Raw genomic sequence first — 21,671 nt, forward strand, 5'->3', positions numbered from 1 at the left:
CAGCATAATAATTAGTGAACAAAATGAAATTTCTTGCAATAGCTTGGCTTCCCAGCCCTAACTCGAGCACCGTACCACAGGGGAGCAGTGAGGGGAAGGAGACAGAGTTCTGTTCAAATGCCACTGAAATGACACGTACAAATTAGAAACAACTCTACAGACTTAAGCACCTTTAATCTTATTCCTGCTGGCAACAATAACTTCAGTAATAAAGGGGATTTGGAAAAAAGCTTTCTACACAATCCAAATAATCCCAAGAAAACAATTAGCAAGGTAGAATCTGAACGCAGAGCTGTCAAACCAGCGCTCGCACATCTGCGTGGAGTTTTCCACATCCTAACAGAGACCGTCACAAGACGGTGCTACTCAGCGAAGAGGGTAACACTCGGGCAAGGAAGCAGCACAAGTCTTTTTAAATGGCTAAAGAGCTTGGTGATTCATTATCTGGTAATCCCTTGCAACGGCCAAGTTAGCAGCAGTGGATATGTCAAGTATTGTGTAACATTCGACACCCACTAATCTAGCCTAAGTGAAATCAAAATGGATTTAGTTTTATACTTCCCAGTGGCTTCCCAGTTAAAAAACTACCACACACACACACACACACACAAAACCTCCCCTACTATTAACCTCTTCCACAAGTGTACACAAAATAGCTAAACAAAGCTTACTATGGAGCTGGGATATTTTAAAGGGACACTTTACACCCAGGTTGCATCTTCAAACCACCTACGATAATCAGCATACTTGCTACTGAACCATAAAACATGCTGAAGGACTGGAGRATAGGAAAGAGGCTTTAGTCTATGGAGGCATCAATTCCCCTCCCCTAAAGTGGTCCATAGAATTAAACGTACTGAAGAACTATTACCCTAGATTAAACCATTTTAAACAGTTTGTTTACCATTCAAATTCTAGCTTCCAAAACAGCAAGAGCATTTATATATAAATTAAAGCGTAACATATACATCACAACATTTAACATTCCATGATCTGATCATGGACAGACAATGTGATGATCAGTGCTGGAGACTACAGGGTTGGGCCACCCACTTACAGATTTTAATGCGAATTAAAAAAAAAAAAAAATCTTTTAAGCTAGCTGTACTTTTCTTCTCCTGATTTCTGAAGCGAATTCAAGCACCACCTCTTCAAACAAGAGAGAGAGCAAGACAGAAGGGACTTCTCAATCATCTGGTACTGACTGAAATTTATTTCCACACTTGACCTCTTCTTCTGTTCAGGTTCATATCTCTACTTAACACAAGATGTTCCCCACTATATATTTAACATGAGTGATCTACACTTGAAAAAGATGATAAGAAGGTAAGGTGTTGCTAACTGCAGGGATACAACTGTATGCTGAATAGGTTGCCCTTATAACCTTGTTTCCAGCTTGGTTTTCTACTCATTAAGACCTCTGAGGTACATCGCCATGGTTCAGAGACCTTCAGTAAACTGCACTCTTCTGTACATGCTTTTGGAGCGCACTGTGAGATGACCCATTTGCTCTATCAGTAGAGTCGGGACACAAATGGTACAATAAGCCAAGCACTTCACAAAGCAAGCGCCAGTTTTATAATCAGCTAAGGTCTCGGCAGCCAGCAACAGGGTAAGATGACAGAGGTGTCGTCTCTGGGATCTTTCACAAATGAGAGTCTGCGCTGAGCTGGTTGAACACAGGTGCAGTATCAAAAGTAGATGAATGCAGGAAGTGACCGTTAAAAGCAGGCATGTGTAGTGATGGATGACTTCTATCAAATAACAGAATAAGCAAACAGTAAATAAAGGCCAGGGAAGGATGTCCCTGAAGCAGTGTTAGTAGATGTTCTGATGGTACCATGGTGCTAGCCATCACCCATACCATTAACATCACCTTGACAGCTAACAACAAAAAAAATGAAAGTTTACTCACTATTCCTGATTGTGTCAATCGACTTTTCATACAAATACCAACTCCCCACCCAAAGATACATTTGAACTGTAATCTCTGTTAACCTGCTTATAAAAATAAAACCTTACATATTGACTACCGAAACTAAACTTGGCAAAACACGCATACTTTTCTTCCAGTGACCACTCCAGTCTTTGATGATTTTATTATTTTCCCTGTTATCTAAGTGCAAAATTTTTGGCCAAATAACTGTAGTTATATTATCTTCCATACCTTCTCACTTCAAATGAATGCTTTTGCTGTGCTGTTTCTCCCACCAACATGCCACTATTTATTCAGTTCTAGTGACTACACTTGATAAAGTTTCTTTCTTTTTGGCAAGGGAACCTCATTTCCCCCTTCAGGTTATGCAGTCCTTGGTTAGACCTACTTTTGTGTCTTCCCTTTTATTCTTTCTCCTCTTTTTTCCATTTATTATGCCCGATTCACAGATTGTAAATTTGTTAGGACATAATCTGTATGATGTCCTCAAAACAAAATTATTCCCCAATGTCATACATATATATATATATATATATACACACACACACACACCCCTATAAAAAAAGTAAATGATACAAATAGCAATGGTTATTACCAACTATGGGGAAAGGATGTTTACAACCTTATCTTTGATGGTATCTCTCTTTTTTTGAGGTTACAAATAAGGCAGAATTAAAGACAAAATTATTATCAATATTCTTCCATTCAAACACCTTTAGGAGGAAAAAGAATCTTCATTCTTATATAGACATGTTCCCATATATTAGTAAAGCGTCCTTTACTACATGCCCTCAATGACAGCTAGGAAATTTCTGCCACTAGGCAGCTCTGTTTGACAAGTGTGACCTTTATAAACTTCCCAGGCAAGCCTTCTCACACAACATGGCAAGATTACCCAATAAACCACCAATACATTACTTCACTTTCAAGCGGTGTACTTGGAATGATGCAAGGTAATGAAATATGGCATTCACCATAACATATCAGCATACTGCCTTCATTAGTTTATCAGTCTCCACTACATTTTATCCTGAAGAACCACTGAAAAAGACTGGTCAGAGAAGCTTTGAAAATAGTGCATGACTTAGCACTGTGTCACTGAGCCCTGGAAATATTCAGATTAAGATGGCTTTCTATATGTCATGTCAGCCAAAAACAGTAGACAGGCACTAGCCCTAAACTTACATTACACAGAGCTACTACATTTTAACTCAAGGCATTTCCAAGTCTCATTCCACAAGGTAAATGAAACCTAATAAAAATTTCATCAAACAGAACTCCAACGTGTTATAAAACACATCACATACTTCAATAAAATAAACTGTTATTAAAGGTGGCACAATCCTCTTAGAGTAATWATGGACAAAAAGCAGTTAAAACTGCAACTAAGCTCTAATTTCAGCTACAACCTTTGACTTTGTCTAACAAAATTGATTTTATCTGAAAATTGCTAAGTTTGTGCTGAAACCCAAAGGGCAGTTTTCTGGAAAAGTCAAATAAAATTGGCCTGGTTTAGAATTACAGGTCATCACAAAATTACTATGAATTGAAATTTTAGTCTATATCTAATTTTACTTCTCTCTCACAAACTCAAATCACGACTATTCTTTCAAACTTTCCATTACATAAATTGTCTTTCAAAATTCTTTCACATACCTTATTTGAGCAAAATGAAGCATGGGGATGGCTAAACAAGACCAGTCATCATCTCATCAGTACAGGACAACAGACACTCACAAGCAGCTCACATACCAGTATACAGTTTTGCTGTGTTGTTCTTCGTTTGTTTGTTTAAATCAGACAGGKTTTTTTTGTCCACAGAGGGTAGCAACTATGGTTTAATAAAATCATCTTTATAGTAAGAAAACTGTGATCATGTCAAACTCATAGCAGAGTGCAACCATACGGGGAGCGGAAAAAAAGCCTGTGAGTGGCAGGGAGGGGAAAAAGATGAAAAGAAAAGAAAATAACATTCTTATCCAAAGTTGTAGTGTTATAGCTTTCACAAGCAAACYGGGCCTTATTTAAAACTCACGTCTAATGCTATCATCCTGGCACATCAGCTGAACAGTTCTGCCTTCCCCTCACTGCCTACAAGTTAGAACATATAAGGAAGTATCAGAATTATACCCCCATAAAAGTTTTTTTTTTTTTTTCCATTTGGTTGAATGTTATCTTTTCAGAAACAAAGGATATGAATTCAGTGCAAATTTAATAAGTCTACAACACAAACAACTTTGTGTTCAAAAACACAACTTTGATCCATGAAATAGTCATAACATTTGCTTAGAAATCATGGAATATTTTGAAGAGTAACAAACATTGGCTCTTCACATCTTCTGATTTAAGAACTCATGTTTCACTCATATTATGTTTTCAAGGTTTTCATCACTACCACATAATGGCTTGAGATGTTTTTATTTTTACACTAAAYGCCAAGTATGTCATAAGCACTGACTCCAGGAACTTGATTCAAAAAAAACCAACTCAAAATATCATGCTATTTGAGAACAGCGGATTTGGGTTATTTAACTAGCACGTTGCATCTACTATAGAGCAGTAGCACAGTAACACTTTTTCCATAGATGCAGGAAGGCACTCACCTGCTTTTATTTTTAACTAAAAATTAACATAAAAATTGAGCAAGTCATGCTTTGATTACACCACACCTGAGGTATGGATTTGTACTGTTAGAACCGATACTCATTTCCTAGTAAACTTGCACATAAAAATAGTATTACAAGGTTATGCAGTAATCTTTTTAAAACACTCTAAAACTATTTTTAAATGTAAATATTTGAAGGGAGACACGCTTTTGAGCTTTTATTCACACACACATATGTGGGTCTCACTTTCCTTTGAAGTTGCTCATCTGTCAAAGCTGGAATACTTTACACTGACAAATATTAAACATCTGGAGCACATGCGTATGGTTTAGCAAACGTGTGTTTTATTATTTGATTACAAGATTTGCACGCCCTACATAGCTTCTCAGAAAAGTGTTGCAGGAGACAAAGTAGTAGAGAAAGACAGTGAAACGAAGGTTGATGTGAAATTACACCAACACAACGCAAGGGAGGGCTGAGGAACTGTATCTGCAAAACTTCAAAAATTTGACAGAAAAAGGAAACAACCTAAGAGCACACAGTCTGTGCAACAGTGCTGTTGGGGAGTCTAAAAACCCGGAAAGCTTGCGGGCTTTCCCGGGACACTGCAGTTGGGGCAGCCGGAGAAGCAGGAATGCTCCTATGCACCAACCACCCCAAGACRGCGTGGGGGGGATGACCCCAAACTCCCTCTTGTAGAGAAAACCAGGCCCCGCTCATGGACCCCACGGGGCTCCCAGCAGCTTCTTGCCCAAACACTGAAGCGRTCGCCTCTTACCAGTCGCATGCTGTGATGACATTTATGGGAACACACCTTCCACCCATGTGGTGGCTGCTGAGAGCATTATGCTCGCATTTGAATGGAAAATAAGTACAATTTGTGCCACCAAACCCAGGGCACCCTTAACTATTCTGCCCACACACCCCAAACAAGGAAGATGGCATAAATACTGTTAGTTTCAGATTATTATTGCAAAACACATTAAAAATACCACGAACTGCTCTGGAGCAAAATGAATATTTTCAAATATGTAAATCACAGCACAGTTATCTGAGCATATATGAACACTACCTATGCCAGGCTCAAATATTTAACTGCAGTACTTGTTTTAGCAGTTGCATGATCTACTACATTTATGAAATATCCCTGTATGTGCATTCCAAAAAGCATTAGTTTTCCCTCCTTGTGTCCAGTCACATAATGAGGACAGGCTCTCAGAACTTAAAAACATTATTTTAAAACTTACCTGTAAATGAAAATATAATACATTATACAAACATGCTGTTTCCCTTTTCTCTACTTTATTAAAGTAGTAATTACTAGCCTAGCTTGATGAATAGGGTCTCTACAAAGAATAGACTAATTCAGTATATGACTTAACAACCATGCAATTCGGCTCAATTCAATCCCAGAGTCTCCACACTACTTGTCATTAAATATACTACAGTTCACTCTCAAAATACATAAATCAAAGTCACCAGTGCAAGTTTATTATGCTTTCTGTAGGAGCCCTCAAGAACCGCAGCAGAGACAGAATGATAACAAGAGCGAAATACCAAGTGTTTAATGAACAAATTAATGGGGAAAAAAAACACATGCAAAACCTTTATAGATCATGGTGCAGACTGTGAGGTTGCACTGCTGTTAAAATCATCGTTTGCAGAAACTGCTTTTCCTCTCTCTTCCTTAATAGCTATCTCAAATCTGAAGAAGGATATTGCTTTAATGCTCTCAGCACACTGATCCAGACACTATTAACACCTGTARGAACTACAAGATCTATCATGAGAATGCTTCTTTCTGAAGCTTAAATTATTTGATCTGAAAAAGGAAAAAGGCCAAATTCCAGAAAAGCTGCTTTGTATGTTACAAATTGAACGAAAAATTGCCAGATGCAAGATCTGAGGAAAGAAACTGAGTTATTCACACTGCAGACACTGATTCCACCCATCAAGAAAACTATCCAAATATCTATCATTTTGGATGGACACAACTAACATAAGACTACATTTGCTATCAGTCAGCTTAAAAAAATATATACTGGGCATCTGGGTCTTTAATTTACAATGATTTAGGAAACGTAAAAGGTGTCAGATTGAAAACCTCAGTGTGCCTACACATACAGGGTATTATCTACAGTAGCTTTTCCAGGAAATGCTCACAAGCACAGTTTTGCCCATTTTAGCAGCTATGCTACTGCTAGAGTAGATAAGGCTTGATCAGCTTTTCCAAGAAATACCCACAAGAACAGTTATACTAGCCGTGCTGCCCAAGAATAGGCAGCATTACTACCACCTGTTACTGCATTTGCAGAGGGCTTGCTGGGAAGATATGCACATTTTATTTACACAAACACAGCCATACACCAGTGAAGACAGGAATGTCGTGTTTATTTCCTGAATGAACCATAGCAGAGGTAAACTTGTCCACACTGCCCTAGCTTCTGTACTTAGTTTGACTGGAAGTGGCAGTTTGACAGACACAGAATTGTCTCCAAATACAATCATGATCTAGCCCCAAAGTGGTCCCCAAAATATTTTAATTCTTAGTTGACAATGTCTACAATAAAACACAAGTGTCACATACGCATATCACGCTGTTTTCATAGGGAAAACAAAAAGTCAAAACAGAACACTTATCCCTAAGTGAAGAACCACGGGTCACAAAYGCTCAGTCAGCAAAGCCAGCACTGGCTCTAGTTGCTGCAGTCCTGTCCGGCACCCCCCTCCGCTATATCGCCTCCTCTTGAGCCACGACAGAGAGGGCTAAGCGACAGAATCAATCTGGGTTGGAACTAATCGACACAAGGCGAAAAATCTTAATCCAGATCAGTTCCTTAATCCATGGGGAGAAATGTTGATGCTGTTGAAGCACGGAGGCAGGAACATACAACGGGGACCAGGCAAGACTGCTCCAGCAGCAGCAGCAGCTTAGCCCTTCTGCGAGCCTACAGCCAAACCCGTTCCCATGCCATGGTCTCACCTTATACACTCTGGCACACAATTTATGCGACAAGCTCAACATATTCAGAATCTAAGATTTTAATATTCCACTTAAATTAGAAACATTCCAATTTAGAAATTCTTTTAACATGAAACTAATGTAAGCAATAGTGGTTTTTTTGCAGCTGGAAAAACTTTTGCCTGGAAAAAATYCAAAATATGACAACTACCTATTTGCTGTTTGGGACATTGACTCTCAGTCCTCATGTTGACAACTCTTACCAGTTATTATACTTGCACATACCCCTCCAATTCCACTTTTGAGTGCACTCTCTTTTTGACTCCTGGTCCCCTCCCATATACCAATTCCATGCTCAAAAATGCAAACCTGATTCCTCCACTGTAAGACTTAACTGTTTAATCACTTATTTTCATCAGCTGCATTGAAGAGATGAGAACTAAAAGTTTTTGAAAGTAGAGAAAACGGGGAGTGTGAAAGAGAAACTATCAGACAAAGAAACAGAGTAACAGCTATATTACAGCAGCAGGTCTTTTAGCACAGACCTGGTTTACAGAGTACTACCCCCCAAAATTCAAGGAATTCTTTATAGAAGAGCATCAAGATAAGTACTAATACCTCTATAGTAACTTAGCAGATAAACTATAGCAATTAAACAAGAAAAAATACACCTTATAGATATCTGACATATGCACAGAAGACCACTTCATGTTGTTCTACAGAGGCACGACAGGCTGAAAGTCTGTAGGGAGAAGGGAATCATCTTAGACCAGATAACACTAAAGTAGACTAGAACAGAAAGGTTTAGAGGTCGCCAATTACCCATTAACCTGCAGAATTTTTAAAATATTGCGGTTATCTCAGATTTCTCAAACTTCTAAGCCAATTATTCTGAAAACATTTTAAAACTTCCAGTAAGACATTCCTGCAGAAAGGTACCAAGACAGTTTTTCAGCTCTGTGGTCTGAAGACAGCAGGTGAAAAGTGAAACCAGTGGAGAAAATAGCACAAAGGACAAATTGGCATACAGGGCTATTTTACTCAGCTTTGTCCAGGCTTAGTCAAAGGTAAGCTGATGGAGCAAGAATGAAGATGCAAGAAAGAAGCAAAGTGCTCAGGTGCCAGGACACCAGAGCCCACAGAAACTGAGCCATAAACAGCCTGAAAGCTGCTTGTTGACCACTGCTGCCTACTTGAATGAAAATTGTTCCATAACCTTCTCAGGAGAAGTCACCACAGTCATCACTGAAAGAAGAGTAATTTCGGTAGTTAGAAAAATGCAGCCTAAGCTCTCCAGCAACATTCAATATTACACTGACATTTTAATACTGCACTGAGTTGCACTAAAATGCCTTCTTAAAAGAATGATCTGTATTCCATGCTGCCTCCACAATCCCTCACCACCACAGAGAATTAACCTATTAAAAATGCAAAGAAAGTTAGCAAATTTACTGGGATTTACTAGGTAAGAGGCAATAATACAACAAAACCTGCAACACGACAGTTCCAACAAGCCTCACAATACCGGCAAAATGCATGGAAAAGGCTACAAAATGCAGAACCCTGCATGAGTCTGCAAGAACCTTGAATAAGAGCAGCTTTTCTGTCCAGTGTGACAGTCTCAAAATGACAAGCCCTTTTTGACTGCCTACTGGCTAGTCTACACTCCTCTTTTCTTCTTTTGAATTTTCCCCAACTTAAATTGAATGCAAATAAGCCAGGTGTGGTCCCCAGAGCAGTAATCTGCAGATAGTCCCCACCGAGTTCCCATAGCAACTTGCACAGCTGGCCATGAGAAAGAGGCTGTATCTGCTTCACATTGGCTACAGAGTTTAAACACTGGTGAGTAAAACACCAATTATGGCATCTTGTAAAGGAAACATCTACTAAAAAGCACATCCATTTTTTTCCTTGATTAATACAGCAAAATAAAACTAAGGATATACTGCTAGTTCAGCAACTGCTCGGTACATAAAACTGGTATGTTATTTACAGAATAGGAGGCAATGGCTGCTAAGGAAATAGCTTTTCACTTCTGCTGTAAGATACTGAAGTTTAAGAAACACTATACCATTTAGAAAAYGCCCAGCAATCTGTAAATTGCAACCAAGAATACACAGCAGAAAGAGAAGTCAGAAATCAAAATACAAATCCTTCTGGCCAAGTTGTAAGACTTCCACAAGGCAATACCTCTCTTACAAGTGCTTTCAACATTTCTTATTTTAATGAACTTCTTTCTGTATCAGCTTTCTAAATCTTATTCTAAAAATACACTTACCTTGTGAGTGGCCAAACAAGAGACGGGTCATTACTTATAAATCTTATTCTATGTTCCTGACCTTCAAACATGTATCCCACCTTGTATTCATTTCCACTCCTTTGCATGTCCTGTGTATGTAACACTCTGCTTTCAGCACCATCCAAGCTCCAATCCCTTCTCAGCCTCCTCCCTCACCCCCTTCCCTATTTGCTGGCTAAACAGCAGGTGAAAGGCACCGTGGCTCACCTGGAAGTGCAGGTGTACTGACCGGCCACACATATGCACTTGTGGGTCAACTGATCAGATAAGCAACATAGGGACTATGCCTTTTCTGCTCTTCCTTTATCAGGAGCTCAAACAGGCCATCTCTCCTCCACTCAGACTATGGGTTCAAGTAAGAACAGCCTTACACGCTTAGGCAAAAGGGYCTGTGTGCCCTAGCTAATACCCTGTGGTCAGCCAGGAAGCAGCAACCAAGAGCTGTTGCTTAGGGAAGACGGTAAGAACACAGAAGGTAATAAAATACTTGCCCCAATTCTTCTTCCTCCCACAAATTACAACTCAAAGGCTTCCTGTGGGAGAGGATTCTTCTAAATATTAGTAACTCCCAGCGGATTTTTCTCTCCTGTGAATCTGTTCAGCTTCCCCGTGAGCCCATGTAAACTTTTAGGAGTCATCCTGCAGCAAGGAGTTCCACAGCTTAAATTACACACCAAAGAGCTTTCTTCCTTAGTTTGTTTTGAGCTCATCTTCTATTGCTTACTTCACTCCTCCTAGTTCTTGTACAAAAAGAGACACTGAACAATAGTCCTCTATTCACCTCTCCACAACACTACACAGACTTTTCCCATTTCCCCCCTTCGTTCTATCTAGCCCGGGATGATAAACTCCAGTCTACATACTTGTTCATTGCATAGAAGCCCTTCACACTTTTTATAATCTCTAATGCCTTTTTCCTACCTCTTTTTTATGGGGGGAGAGGAGGAGAGCTGCACGGTACTATTTTTTGTTTATTTTGCACTCTGTTMTTTTCTTGGTAAGTCATAGAATTTTATTTGCTTTTTGACTACTGCTGAGCATGAAAATATAGTAGGTATTTCCATGAAAAACTGTAACATAAAAGATCTCAAGCCTCAGTGGTAACAGTGCCTATCATTCTGTATGTAAAATAAGGATCTTATCTCTAACTTTTTTTTATTTTAAACCACTTTCATGAAAACTACAGTAGTTTAGCATCATTGAAATATCATTTGTCCAATTTGGTTAAAATTGGCCAATTGCTTGCAACTTTCTTGAGGACAGGGGGGAAAAGAAACAGATAGATGGACAGAAATCACACAAACCTCTCTTTCCTTAGGAAGTCAGGATAAGCATAAGAAAAACAACATCATGCTTATCAACAATTAGCTTTTTTTTGGAAAGAAATAAGAAATAAGACTCAATAGCAGTCAATTGCATTTGTGCTGACTTTTCAAAATGTCTGTCCTTGTACCTCGTTTAACCACCTACCTACAAGTGATCCTTATTTTTCAAGGAGAGCAAGGCAAGCTCACCCAGGAATATTTGTGGAGATTGTAACTCCACGAAAGAGGCCACCATTATGGTAACTCTCTCATATGAGAACAGACATTTATATATAAAGACAGGAAATGTAAGCAATCTGGAGCAGTTTAATGTGTACACTGGAAGTTGGATGTGAATTTTATCCACCCATCAACATACAAAAGACATAGCAAACCACTGAGTTTCATCCATTACCCCACCTGTGGAAACTATCCTTAATCCATCACTAACTTGAAAGCTGCTCATTTGCTTAAGTAATTTTAGTTTTCATTTTCTTCTCTACCCTTTCTGCATACCCTTCCAAATTTCTTTTCAGGCTAATCAGCAGCACTTCAAAGAAAGAGCTGAGCTGGTGACATTAAAATGACCAGGGAAATACACACAGCTTTAACAGGGTACAGCCTCTGCTAAGTGAAACATCTCATTTATTGTTAGAAATGATGACTGTAAGCCCACTCAATTGAAAAAAATTCACGATTCTTTAGAAAAAAGAAAAAGCAGACTACTATTCCCTTATACACCTGGCATAACTCAAACTTTTAGAACCATACCATATCAACATTAACAGTCCATCTTCAATTTTTAATTCCTTGGCTTTCATCAATTGAAGTCTCTTGGTCTGTAGCGACTTCCATAGCAGACAATAGATACACACAGCTTACACAAAGAACTGCAATGGATGTACATATGGCAGAGCCTGGAATCTGAGAAGCTGAAAAATCAAGAAACTTTACATTTGAAATGAATGCATCTTTTTGAAAGAATTTCAAGTACAGTATCAGCTAATGCTGATATAACAACTAAATATTTAAGTGTCAGGTGTTAAGGAGGAGACCCTCCAAATGAAGTTGTAAATGTGCACACGCGCATGCTATCTCACTCATATGTATCTTTTATTTCAACAAAAAGGCAGTTTTTGGAAATCTTAGTACAGAAGACTTAACTAAATATTGATTCTGGCCTCTACAGCTGTTCTTTCTACTGTGGTTTCCATTTATGATGTCTGATGCATGCTAAGAAGAAACTTGCAGTGAAATTGCCCATATGTAATTTGAACGTCATTTGGTCATGTCAGCACTGAGCCTACATGGTATTTGCTTATAAACAATGGGGGCAGGGGGAAGGAATGGAGAGAGAAAGAAGGGGACAGAGAGGAGTGAAGATTTTGACTTCTGAGGAGACTTAGGGATAAGCATAATGTGTGGGTTTTTCTATTGAAATCCATCAGTATATTACCTAAGTATCCTTTTCCCCATACATTTTTATGAAACAAGGAGACCATTAAGTTCTCCTGTGYAATTCAGGCCTCAACTTCCAGTTGATAGAGCATATGAAAAACCCGACATCCTTATTAAAACACTTCAAGAGATGGATATCTACCATTTTGTTAATTTTAGGAGTTAACTTAAAGTYCTTTTTTAAAAATATAAGACACATTTTAAGATGAAGTCACCTAGGATCAGTTTCCAGCAACTGGATCTTGTTAAGCACCTTTGGCTGCTTAAAGAGGCTTCCTTAAACAGAAGTGCCCTTATGCCCTGTGAGCTAGTCACTGCTTACTCAGACTAATTTGGTTTATCAAAGACTCTGAATTTTAGATTCAGTTTGATAGGCTTTTCAAACTCTGAATCCATCATGACTCTTCTCAAACATCTTTATTTTTCTTAGTAACTTTTCTGATATTACAAATCCCCTAGTAGCACCATCAGGCTCAATTGTATCCATAATTCAAGTATTATTATAGTTATCATAGGTACAGCCCCACTCCAAGAGCCATTTTCAGATTGTAATTTACCACAATTCAAGTCCTTTTTAGAGCACAGGCTCTCCTTCTGAAAGTAGAATCTAAATCTCTTTTGCTAGATGTTTAGCAGACATCATGTTTGGCTAAACACATTTTGTTTCCCAGAAAAACTGGCAAATCTTAGATCCCCAACTCGATATCTACAACTCCACCACTTTCTGCATCCTCTGAAAACCTTGCCAACAAAGTTTCCATATATCTTCCTGATCACTGACAGATACAGAAGAGTACTTGTCCAGGAAAAAGACGTGCCTTGCAGATTTTGACTCTCCATTAACAACTACACAGATTTTTCACGGCCATCAAATTGGGAAAAATTCTCACGATTTCCTCCCCTCTTTCTCTTTTTTCCCCTTAACCCTTTTAATATGTGTTGTTATTGATTTTGTACAACTTTAATTTGGCAATCAATAAAGCACACCATTCTAAGTCAAATACCTTATAAAAKAGTGTATTTTATCAATAAAATTACCAAACAAAACTTCAGTCTTAACAAGAAATAAAAGAGCTTACATCAAATTCATCTGAAGAGACCTTCTCTCCTACCCAAGAAAAACATACAAATTGACATTAAATTATTTTTATTAACCAAGTTGTCTATCAGCAACTAGAATTATCTGGTCACTCAAGTAAGTGCAACTGGCCTCTAGCTTTTGAGATAAACCTGCTCATTTTTTTCAAAGTACTCACTCATTTCCCTGTCCATCTCTCTGCAGCTTCCTTGGCCACTTAAGATTTACTGAAACATAACATCCCAGCAACAGAGAGATTCCTTTCAATTACTGAATGTGAACTATCTTGTCCTGCAGATTTTAGAAATCCAACTAATATATGATCTCAAGTGTTCCTCTCCCTCTCCATTCTCATTTACTTTGAGAACAGCAGCATTTTATCTGTTTCGGGGAAACACTTAAGGCCACTCAAAAGCAGGTGAGTATCTAACTGGTTTCAAAGACTGCATTCTCACTTGTGGTCCTGATGTTATAGAGTTATATGACCCTTTTCTGATGGGCAAAAAGGTGTCTTCAGTTACGCCAGCGCGACTCAGTAAGCTTAACAAGGGGAAAAAATGCTCTTAAGAGTTTAAAATGGGTTAAAAAGTCTGAAAATGTGCTAGCTATCTGTGTTATAATGTGGGTTCTCCCTTATATTTTTCAGAAGGTGCTTATGGACTGCAGTTCCATGGGCTGGTCAGGCAACCTAATAGCTCACTGCCACCAAAAAGGGGGGGAGGGGACCCAAATCTCAGTTTCCTCCTCTTTTTTTCTTTTTGGCCACTGCTTTATCAGTCCACAGAGGGGTCTAACAAGCACATGAATTGCCTGAGATAGAGCCAGAGGGGGAGGTGTTGCTTCTTTCAACAGTAAGCTGCTATGATGGTTCATTTTGCCTTAAGAAATCATATCTGCAGAAATACTCATGCTTTACCGGTGACACCTGGCAGAGAGTTGTATGTAAATTTTGCAACAGAGACATTTATTAGCATTGCTTGAGCTTTATCAGCTTGCTAAATACAAGCAGGAAAATTAGATTAGGGTATTATTCCAAATAATTCCTTGTGTACTTGCATTCCAACAGCCTGAGAAAGGTAGATGTTGTAATTCCACATCATGACATCAAATGATGCTTCCCAAGTCATGCTACTGCCTGTCCCTGTTGCTCGCTAACTGTGATGTGATCATCTTGGAGAGAAGGGGAGAAAAAACAGACTGCTATCTCAGGAGGAGAGCACAGTAAGCCAAGAGGGCGGCCAGGGACCAGTCATAGTAAAATCCGTGTCATCCGAAACAGTGCACTGAGGAGTAACTTTCAGTCCCATGTTTTAGGTTCAATTCCATGTAAACAAACTGATYAAGAGCTAGCTGGGACTCCTGGTATCCCAAGCTGGCAGAAAGATACTGAAGATCAGACCTCCAGTGGGACTCCTCTCAGCCTCATTCATGGGAAACAGCTATGCTAAGAACTTACTACGTTTAGTTTTAAACATCTATAGCATCCCTTTAAATAGCAGAGTATGGGCAGCTATTTGTCTGCCAAGCAGCTTTTGTTGATGGAATAGTAGATACTAGGTAGCAGAGGTACAACTTAAATGAGCCATTATCACTGAGTTTATTCTTTGATTTCCCTTAATTTTATGTTTTTAATTAAAAAAATATGAGACATCAGTATTTGTATATTTTACTCTGAAGTGTTTACCTCTCGGAGGTTATTTAGCTGCAACAGTCAACAGCTAGACCCCATAGTCTTTGAAAATCCCTACAAAGAGCGTTCCTCACAATTTCTCCTTCAAATTTTACCTCACTGTGCAAGTTGGAATCTAACAGCATCACTTCAGATAACAGCTAACCTGTCCTACCTGTACAATAAATAAACACTTCGACTACTAAAATTTCTTAGTTTGTTATCCTACCTAGTAACAGAAACATATGCCATATTAAGAGCCCCTTTCTTTTCTGGTTAGTTCACCTTATTTGTTTTTAAGTTATGTATACTACTATGCAGATTTTTACTAGAAGATTTTAATGATATTATCACACTTTGAAATCATAAGTACGTTCAATTCTAAATCATGCATCCTCCAGTTTAGCTTTAAATGTTAATTTAATACCACTGACCTCCCTAACACAGATCTTGCCTTCCAAATTTTCCTCCTCACTTATCAAACTTCACTGTACATCCCTATAGCAAATAATCATCCTTGCTATTTCTTTGCCAGGTTTGTGGTGCCACTTTGATTACGGTAGAATCTATCCTCTCTCCAGAGGCTCTCTCTTCTGGAAAGACATCTTGTGTGTAACTAAATTTAAAACTTTGCTTCTCTAAATAATCTTTCCATCCATGCATCTATATTCAAATCAACAGATAACATATGATTACATAGTCATAAGAACTGATGTGAAGAAATGATTCACCTAACCTAAAACTTGTCTGACAGATTAATATTAGGTACAAGGAACCTCACAGTGGATACCCATGGAATAACYTACTTAGAGAAGTTTCTTCCTAATCCCCTTTAGTTAGCACTTTATTTGTTCCCTGTTGTATAAGGGTTTTTCAATTCTTTACAAAGGCTTTACAAAGGTCTCATTTAACCTAACATAATGTACTGTAAATGAATAATCCTTTTTTCCCCTGATCCTGTTAATCTTTTGGCCTCGGTAACATCTCACAGCAGTGAGATGCAAATGTTAATTATGCACGAAGTATAAGATCTGTATTTTGATTTCCATCTGCCCAATACAAGTCCAGCACAAGAGGCAGATAACCGAGTGCTTTCCTATCACCATGGGAACATGATTGCCAGGAAAATACCAAGAACAACATTTCATATTGACTCCCAGAAGTTCCATTTAAGTACCTTCTACCCATTAAAGCCTGCTTTATCTGTTTTGACTCATTTTTCACAAACCCCTGATTATTTTTCAAAAAAACCACCAGAAAACAAAAAACACAACTCCTTGATAGCTTGATGTACACTGATTAGCACATCTATGTAATTTTTACAGATGTAGAAGTAGTTGAAATATTTCATTAATGTGACAATGTAAACAATCTAAGTTGACAAAGCTGTAGTCCCACTTGCCTCCCCCCCTTTTCCCAGGCACCCATTCCCATCCTCTCCCTTGGGGTCATACCAGCGCTCAACTGACCCTGAGAGAGGGTCAGAGAACTGGATAATGGTAAAAAAACACCCTTCTGAGAAACAATTTCTGCCTGCTCAGCTCCATAACCTGGACTGTTATGGAGTCGGATAAGAGCAATGGAGCAGGTGCTACTGAGGTAGGGACTGAAGAGAATCAGTTTAGTTTCGTTTAATCAGAGGTTGTGATTGTGCAACAGTTTAGAGACATTTAGATTTTATAACTAATCCTAAGATTGTCTATCACTGAAATAGTAAGTCCTCATCGTCTTTCCTTCCCTCAGTCATAACCACATGGCTCTACCTCTTCCCTCACACTGACCCTGGTGCTCAGCTAACCAGATGGAGAGATGATTCAACTCACTAATTCAGAAGATTAACTTCATAAAAGAAAAATAACTTTCTGTCAGCTTTTTAACTTAAAAGTGTGGAAGTCAAACCCTGAAAACAGACACAAGGGCAGAGACGGGACCATGAAGGAATGGGAGAGGAAAGGGAATGATCTGTCCTTTCAGTGGCATCATGCTTAGAAAGGTTCATGTTATAACTCCTGTGTGAGAGTGAAGGGACAAGGTACACCAGTGCGATGGCTTGCCATTGCTAAAGGAGGTCCCACTCACAGGCTATGCTGTGCTGGCTTTGTCAGTAGCCAGACCCTTCCAGAAGCTTATTTAACTCGCGAGAATGGCAGAAGACTTCCCAAGGGGAGGGGAGGAAGGGTATGATGTTGAGGCTGGAGGCAACGAGTAAGGGGGGCATGATCCCCCTTTTCAGCTTCACAGAGCTGTTACATTGGCTTAGCTACGCATGCAACCACAACCTAAGTATACTCTCCTCTTTCTGAAACAGCAATGCATGGCTATACTGTTAAAGTGCCTAAAGAACGAGGTCATAATCAGATATACGTACATGGGAAGTTACTTGATTCACTATCACATACATGGCTCAGAGCACCTACTGTTAGTAGCCAGTTACTATCTTCTTCTCTGCTACGCCAGTAGCAGAGTATTAGCAGAGAACATACATTATAAAGTTAGCTTTCCTCATAAGTAAAGCAATAGCCTGTGAACACCCAGAAGTCTACGTTCTTCACTTCAAAAGACACTTGTGCTCTTGTGTTTTCAGCTTCCTACAAATACAAGCCAATGTGCAAAATCCAGTGCATCAAACTACGTCAAGAGAAAGCCATAGCAGATGTTGCCACAGTATCAAGACACACTTTGTCAACATTTAACTCCAGACAGTTGAAGCAATGCTTGTCTCTTATAATTACTACTTATTTTATTGACCAATAGCTGAAAATAAGCACATTAAAAAAAAAAAAAAGATTAGTTGATATACTATTCTGATTGCAGAAAGAAACAGGAGGCTGAGTTCTATCAACAATCTTTCTACCAATGGAGAATGAAAAGATATCCATAAATTTTTTATTTTCTCTGGGATAATTCTACTACCTACCATGCCAGTATAGAACAAGAAGATAGAGCTCACCAAATTATAAACACATTAATGTCGTGTTTACTAGGATCTGATAGGCATAATATTCTAATGGATGACGTTCATAGAATAAAGCAGGTACAGCACTGCCAAACTTCAGAAAGTTTTCCTTAAGCTCTTCATCTATTTACACACTATCTACTTTCTCAGAAAGAAAGCATTCAGGAAAGAATAGGTGGTYGAATGCTATTTCCATGTTTCAGTAAAGTTATCCAAAACTTTTTTTTGCACTGAAACAAAGAAAGATGAAAATGTTATTTAACACACAGGCAGTATACTTCAATGGGCAGTCAAATTAGCAAAGTTTCTTTCCCAAAGTATTGGTATCTTGCAGCTGTTTTTTTTTTTTTTTTTAASCCTGGAGTATAGTAAAAGTTTCCTCCTTGTAATATATCAGAGTCCACCTACAAAAAAAGCTGTTCTGCTGTCCTAGTTTCCAGAAAAGTGTAAAAGGTGTGTCACATTAGTGCAAGAATCCATGTGGCAGAGAAGACTTTTTTGGTAAGCTTTTTTTTTTTTTTGGGGGGGGGGGGGAACCATGCTTTCTGAAACAAATTCCTACCCCGTATTTGTTTCCACCTCTGCACTACTTCCTCAGTTGTACCAGTAAAATGGTTTGTACCATCTCTCAGGAACAGGACTGAGGGGATGAATCCAGGTTAAAAATGTACAGTTCACCATACAAAAAAGAGTTGTCTATATTTAGGGTACATTACATTATATATGCTATACATTAAGGTTGAGATTCTCTGAACTATTGACTTTCCCCACAATAAGGGTGTTCATAAAAGTCTCTTTCCTGCATTAATCTTCTAGCAATTCGTAAGACTTAAATTCTTACTGAATTCTTTCCTTTTGTGGAAGCAGTAGTATAGTTTCTTCTATTTGACTATCTTTTACGGAAATGCGCAAGAACCTAGTTTCCCCGAGACTTCCACGCTCCTGAGAAACATGGAAAACTGGAGAATGAATGGACAAAATTATAAGGGATGGGATTTACAGACAGCATGATCAAATAACCTTAACTTCCTTTTAAAAACAGGCTTAAACATCCCCCTGCCCAAAAAACCTTGCCAAACTTGGAGGTTTAATAAAGCTCATTTTACTACACYACCTAAATTAGTGCCTGTAAACAGGTTAACAAGCAACTAAAATACATTCCCAAAAAAAGGAAACATGACCTTTTGTCAATGTTTCATTTTCTCTTTTCTTGCTGTTTGGAAACTATTTAAAGGCATAATTATCCTCCTCTTAAATCTGTCTTTTCTCTCTCATCCTATAACATGCTGGGCACTCATTTCACAGCATCTCACCCTCAGCTTGAAGGACAGGCCAGAGTCTCTTAAAACTATCTTGTTAGCTTCACAGATGCACAGTAAACCAAGGTCAAGGCACAAGGAAAAAAATTCTAGAGCTCAGAGTAGGTACAGAGACCAGAAGTGTTTGAAATAAGGCCTGAACCAGTATGCTCTATGAGAGCACACCTCAAAGAGCCACTTACAGACAAAGCAGAAAAGAAAGTGTTGCAGTCAAATTTAATCAAAATCCACTGGACACAATGATCGACTCTGCAGCCCTGGTGACCCAAAGAGTAATTTCATTAGTTATGGGGAAATATCTGATTTCAAGCTTTAGCTTCCATAAGGCATTCCTCCCTACTTCTCCAACTTGCCCATGAAGAGGAGGAAATTTTTGCCATCAACTTTTTCCAGGTTCCTCCTTGCCCTCAAGAAATTCTCTCAAATGGAACAAGAGAGCTCCCTTTCCCATGTGTTATTTGGAGCAAAACACCTTTTTAAATAGCACATTCAGAAAAGCAAAAAAAATCATTTTCATCTTAAAGCAGCACTGGCACTTGGAACTTCTAAGCACATCAGACAAGCTCAAAACACATTTGAAGAAACATTTGAAACTTCAGCACATGCATTTCCAAAGTCTAGATTTCAGTATAGTTTGCATAAATAAATCTAGCAGGAGGGGAATAGGCAAAGCTTTCTCAGTAATGCTTTAAGTATTTGCTGCATGACAGTTGAGTTGTATTCAGTTCTCCCCACCTGAAAAAATATTGCTGTTACCTATTAAGTGAAGGCAGATTACATTACATCACACTGCATATTTTGCACACCAGAAAACAGCAAGAAATGTTTCCATTATTTTAACAGCGCTTAACCCGTTTGTGTGTAGCATACTTTTACCTTATGACATTAGTGATGGTTTCCTGTGAGAGAAAGTGAGCATAACAATTATTCTGCTTTTTTTTTTTTTAATATCTAAAAAGGTTCTGACTACCTGCAAGTCATACTAACTTCACTCTGCCACTGACTAGTAAAGCTGCTGATCAGCAGCAGAGGCACCTGAGTAGCTTACTGTAGGCAAAGCAATGCAAACACTACATAACACAGATTTGTTTTATACTTGGAAGACTGTATTTGCAATTATATGATTTTTTTTATTATGAAAAACTTAAAATTTACACGTGTGAAAGTCATAGATCACTATTCCAGCCCAGAAAAACTTTCATTCTTAAAAATGAAACAAAATAAGCGAACAGTTAAAGCTCTCCCCGTATTACTTCCAGAATACTTCAATGGAAGACCACAAGAAAATTCAGCTAGCCCGGAATACAACCATGCATGAACAGTTTCTCTCTCCAGACACCCATACACTACAGTCTTCACTGGATTCATTATTGCTCCCCCTTGCCCTGCGCAAACTGCACCTTTGCACCAAAGACCTTTATCATTTAAAGCCCCAGGAGATGCTGAAAAGGTGTTCTCAGTTTAGCAAACTTTTCCAGAGAAATTATTCTCTGATTTGAGAGAACTGATTTCTCTTCACCTTTGGGGAACACTGCAAGTCCCATCTATTTGTCCAAAACTGTCTAGCAGGAACAGGATCCGTTCTAGGTTCTGTCACGTTCATGATGATCTTGCAACATCTGGCTGTGCACATCTTTGTTCTTCACATATTTTTATTTTGTACATCAAGTAATTTTAACTTTTAAACAACGCTGCTTTTCAGGCCTTTAAAATGTGAATTTTAATTCAAACCCTTCAAGGAATAACAAATCAGTTATACAGAGTTAAAATATATCATTTTGTGCAACAAAGGAACAGTTGATTAGTATTAAACAAAAATAGAGAACCAGCAAGTCAAGCTGAAGCAAAGCTTTAAAGATTCGTGTGAAATGCTGCATAGGCACTTGAAACACTTCTATTATTGACAATAAGATCACGAAAGACATTAACAAATACAAAATATATCCCAAGTGGCATAAAAAACATTTTTATACACTTGAAATACAAAATCTCATTATTCAGGAAAAAGTTTACAAACAAAAAAAGAGGCCATAGAGGAAGAGAAAGAAATTCATTTAAGAGCAACCCTTCCATTTTGAACAGCC

The 21,671-nt window shown here is 38.4% G+C and overlaps 1 protein-coding gene across 9 annotated transcripts in view; it reads right to left on the bottom strand.

Moving 5' to 3' along the window:
* POU2F1 (POU class 2 homeobox 1) overlaps nucleotides 1-21,671 on the bottom strand; it is a 119,620-nt gene that overhangs the window by 63,341 nt on the left and 34,608 nt on the right. For 6 of the 9 annotated variants that reach the window (XR_003256274.1, XR_003256273.1, XR_003256272.1 and 3 more), the window contains exon 1: nucleotides 3,972-4,011. The exons of the other annotated variants lie outside the window; for them this stretch is intronic. Coding sequence is in view for 3 of the 6 variants with exons in the window: in XM_026083389.1 (XP_025939174.1) it covers nucleotides 3,972-3,996 (25 nt within the window). In the remaining 3 variants the exon portion in view is untranslated. Of the gene's footprint in view, nucleotides 1-3,971; nucleotides 4,012-21,671 lie in introns of those variants that run through there. 9 annotated transcript variants of the gene reach the window in all.

The sequence above is a fragment of the Apteryx rowi genome, unplaced genomic scaffold (genome assembly GCF_003343035.1).
Source record: "Apteryx rowi isolate R43461 unplaced genomic scaffold, aptRow1 scaffold_60, whole genome shotgun sequence".
NCBI lineage: Eukaryota > Metazoa > Chordata > Aves > Apterygiformes > Apterygidae > Apteryx > Apteryx rowi.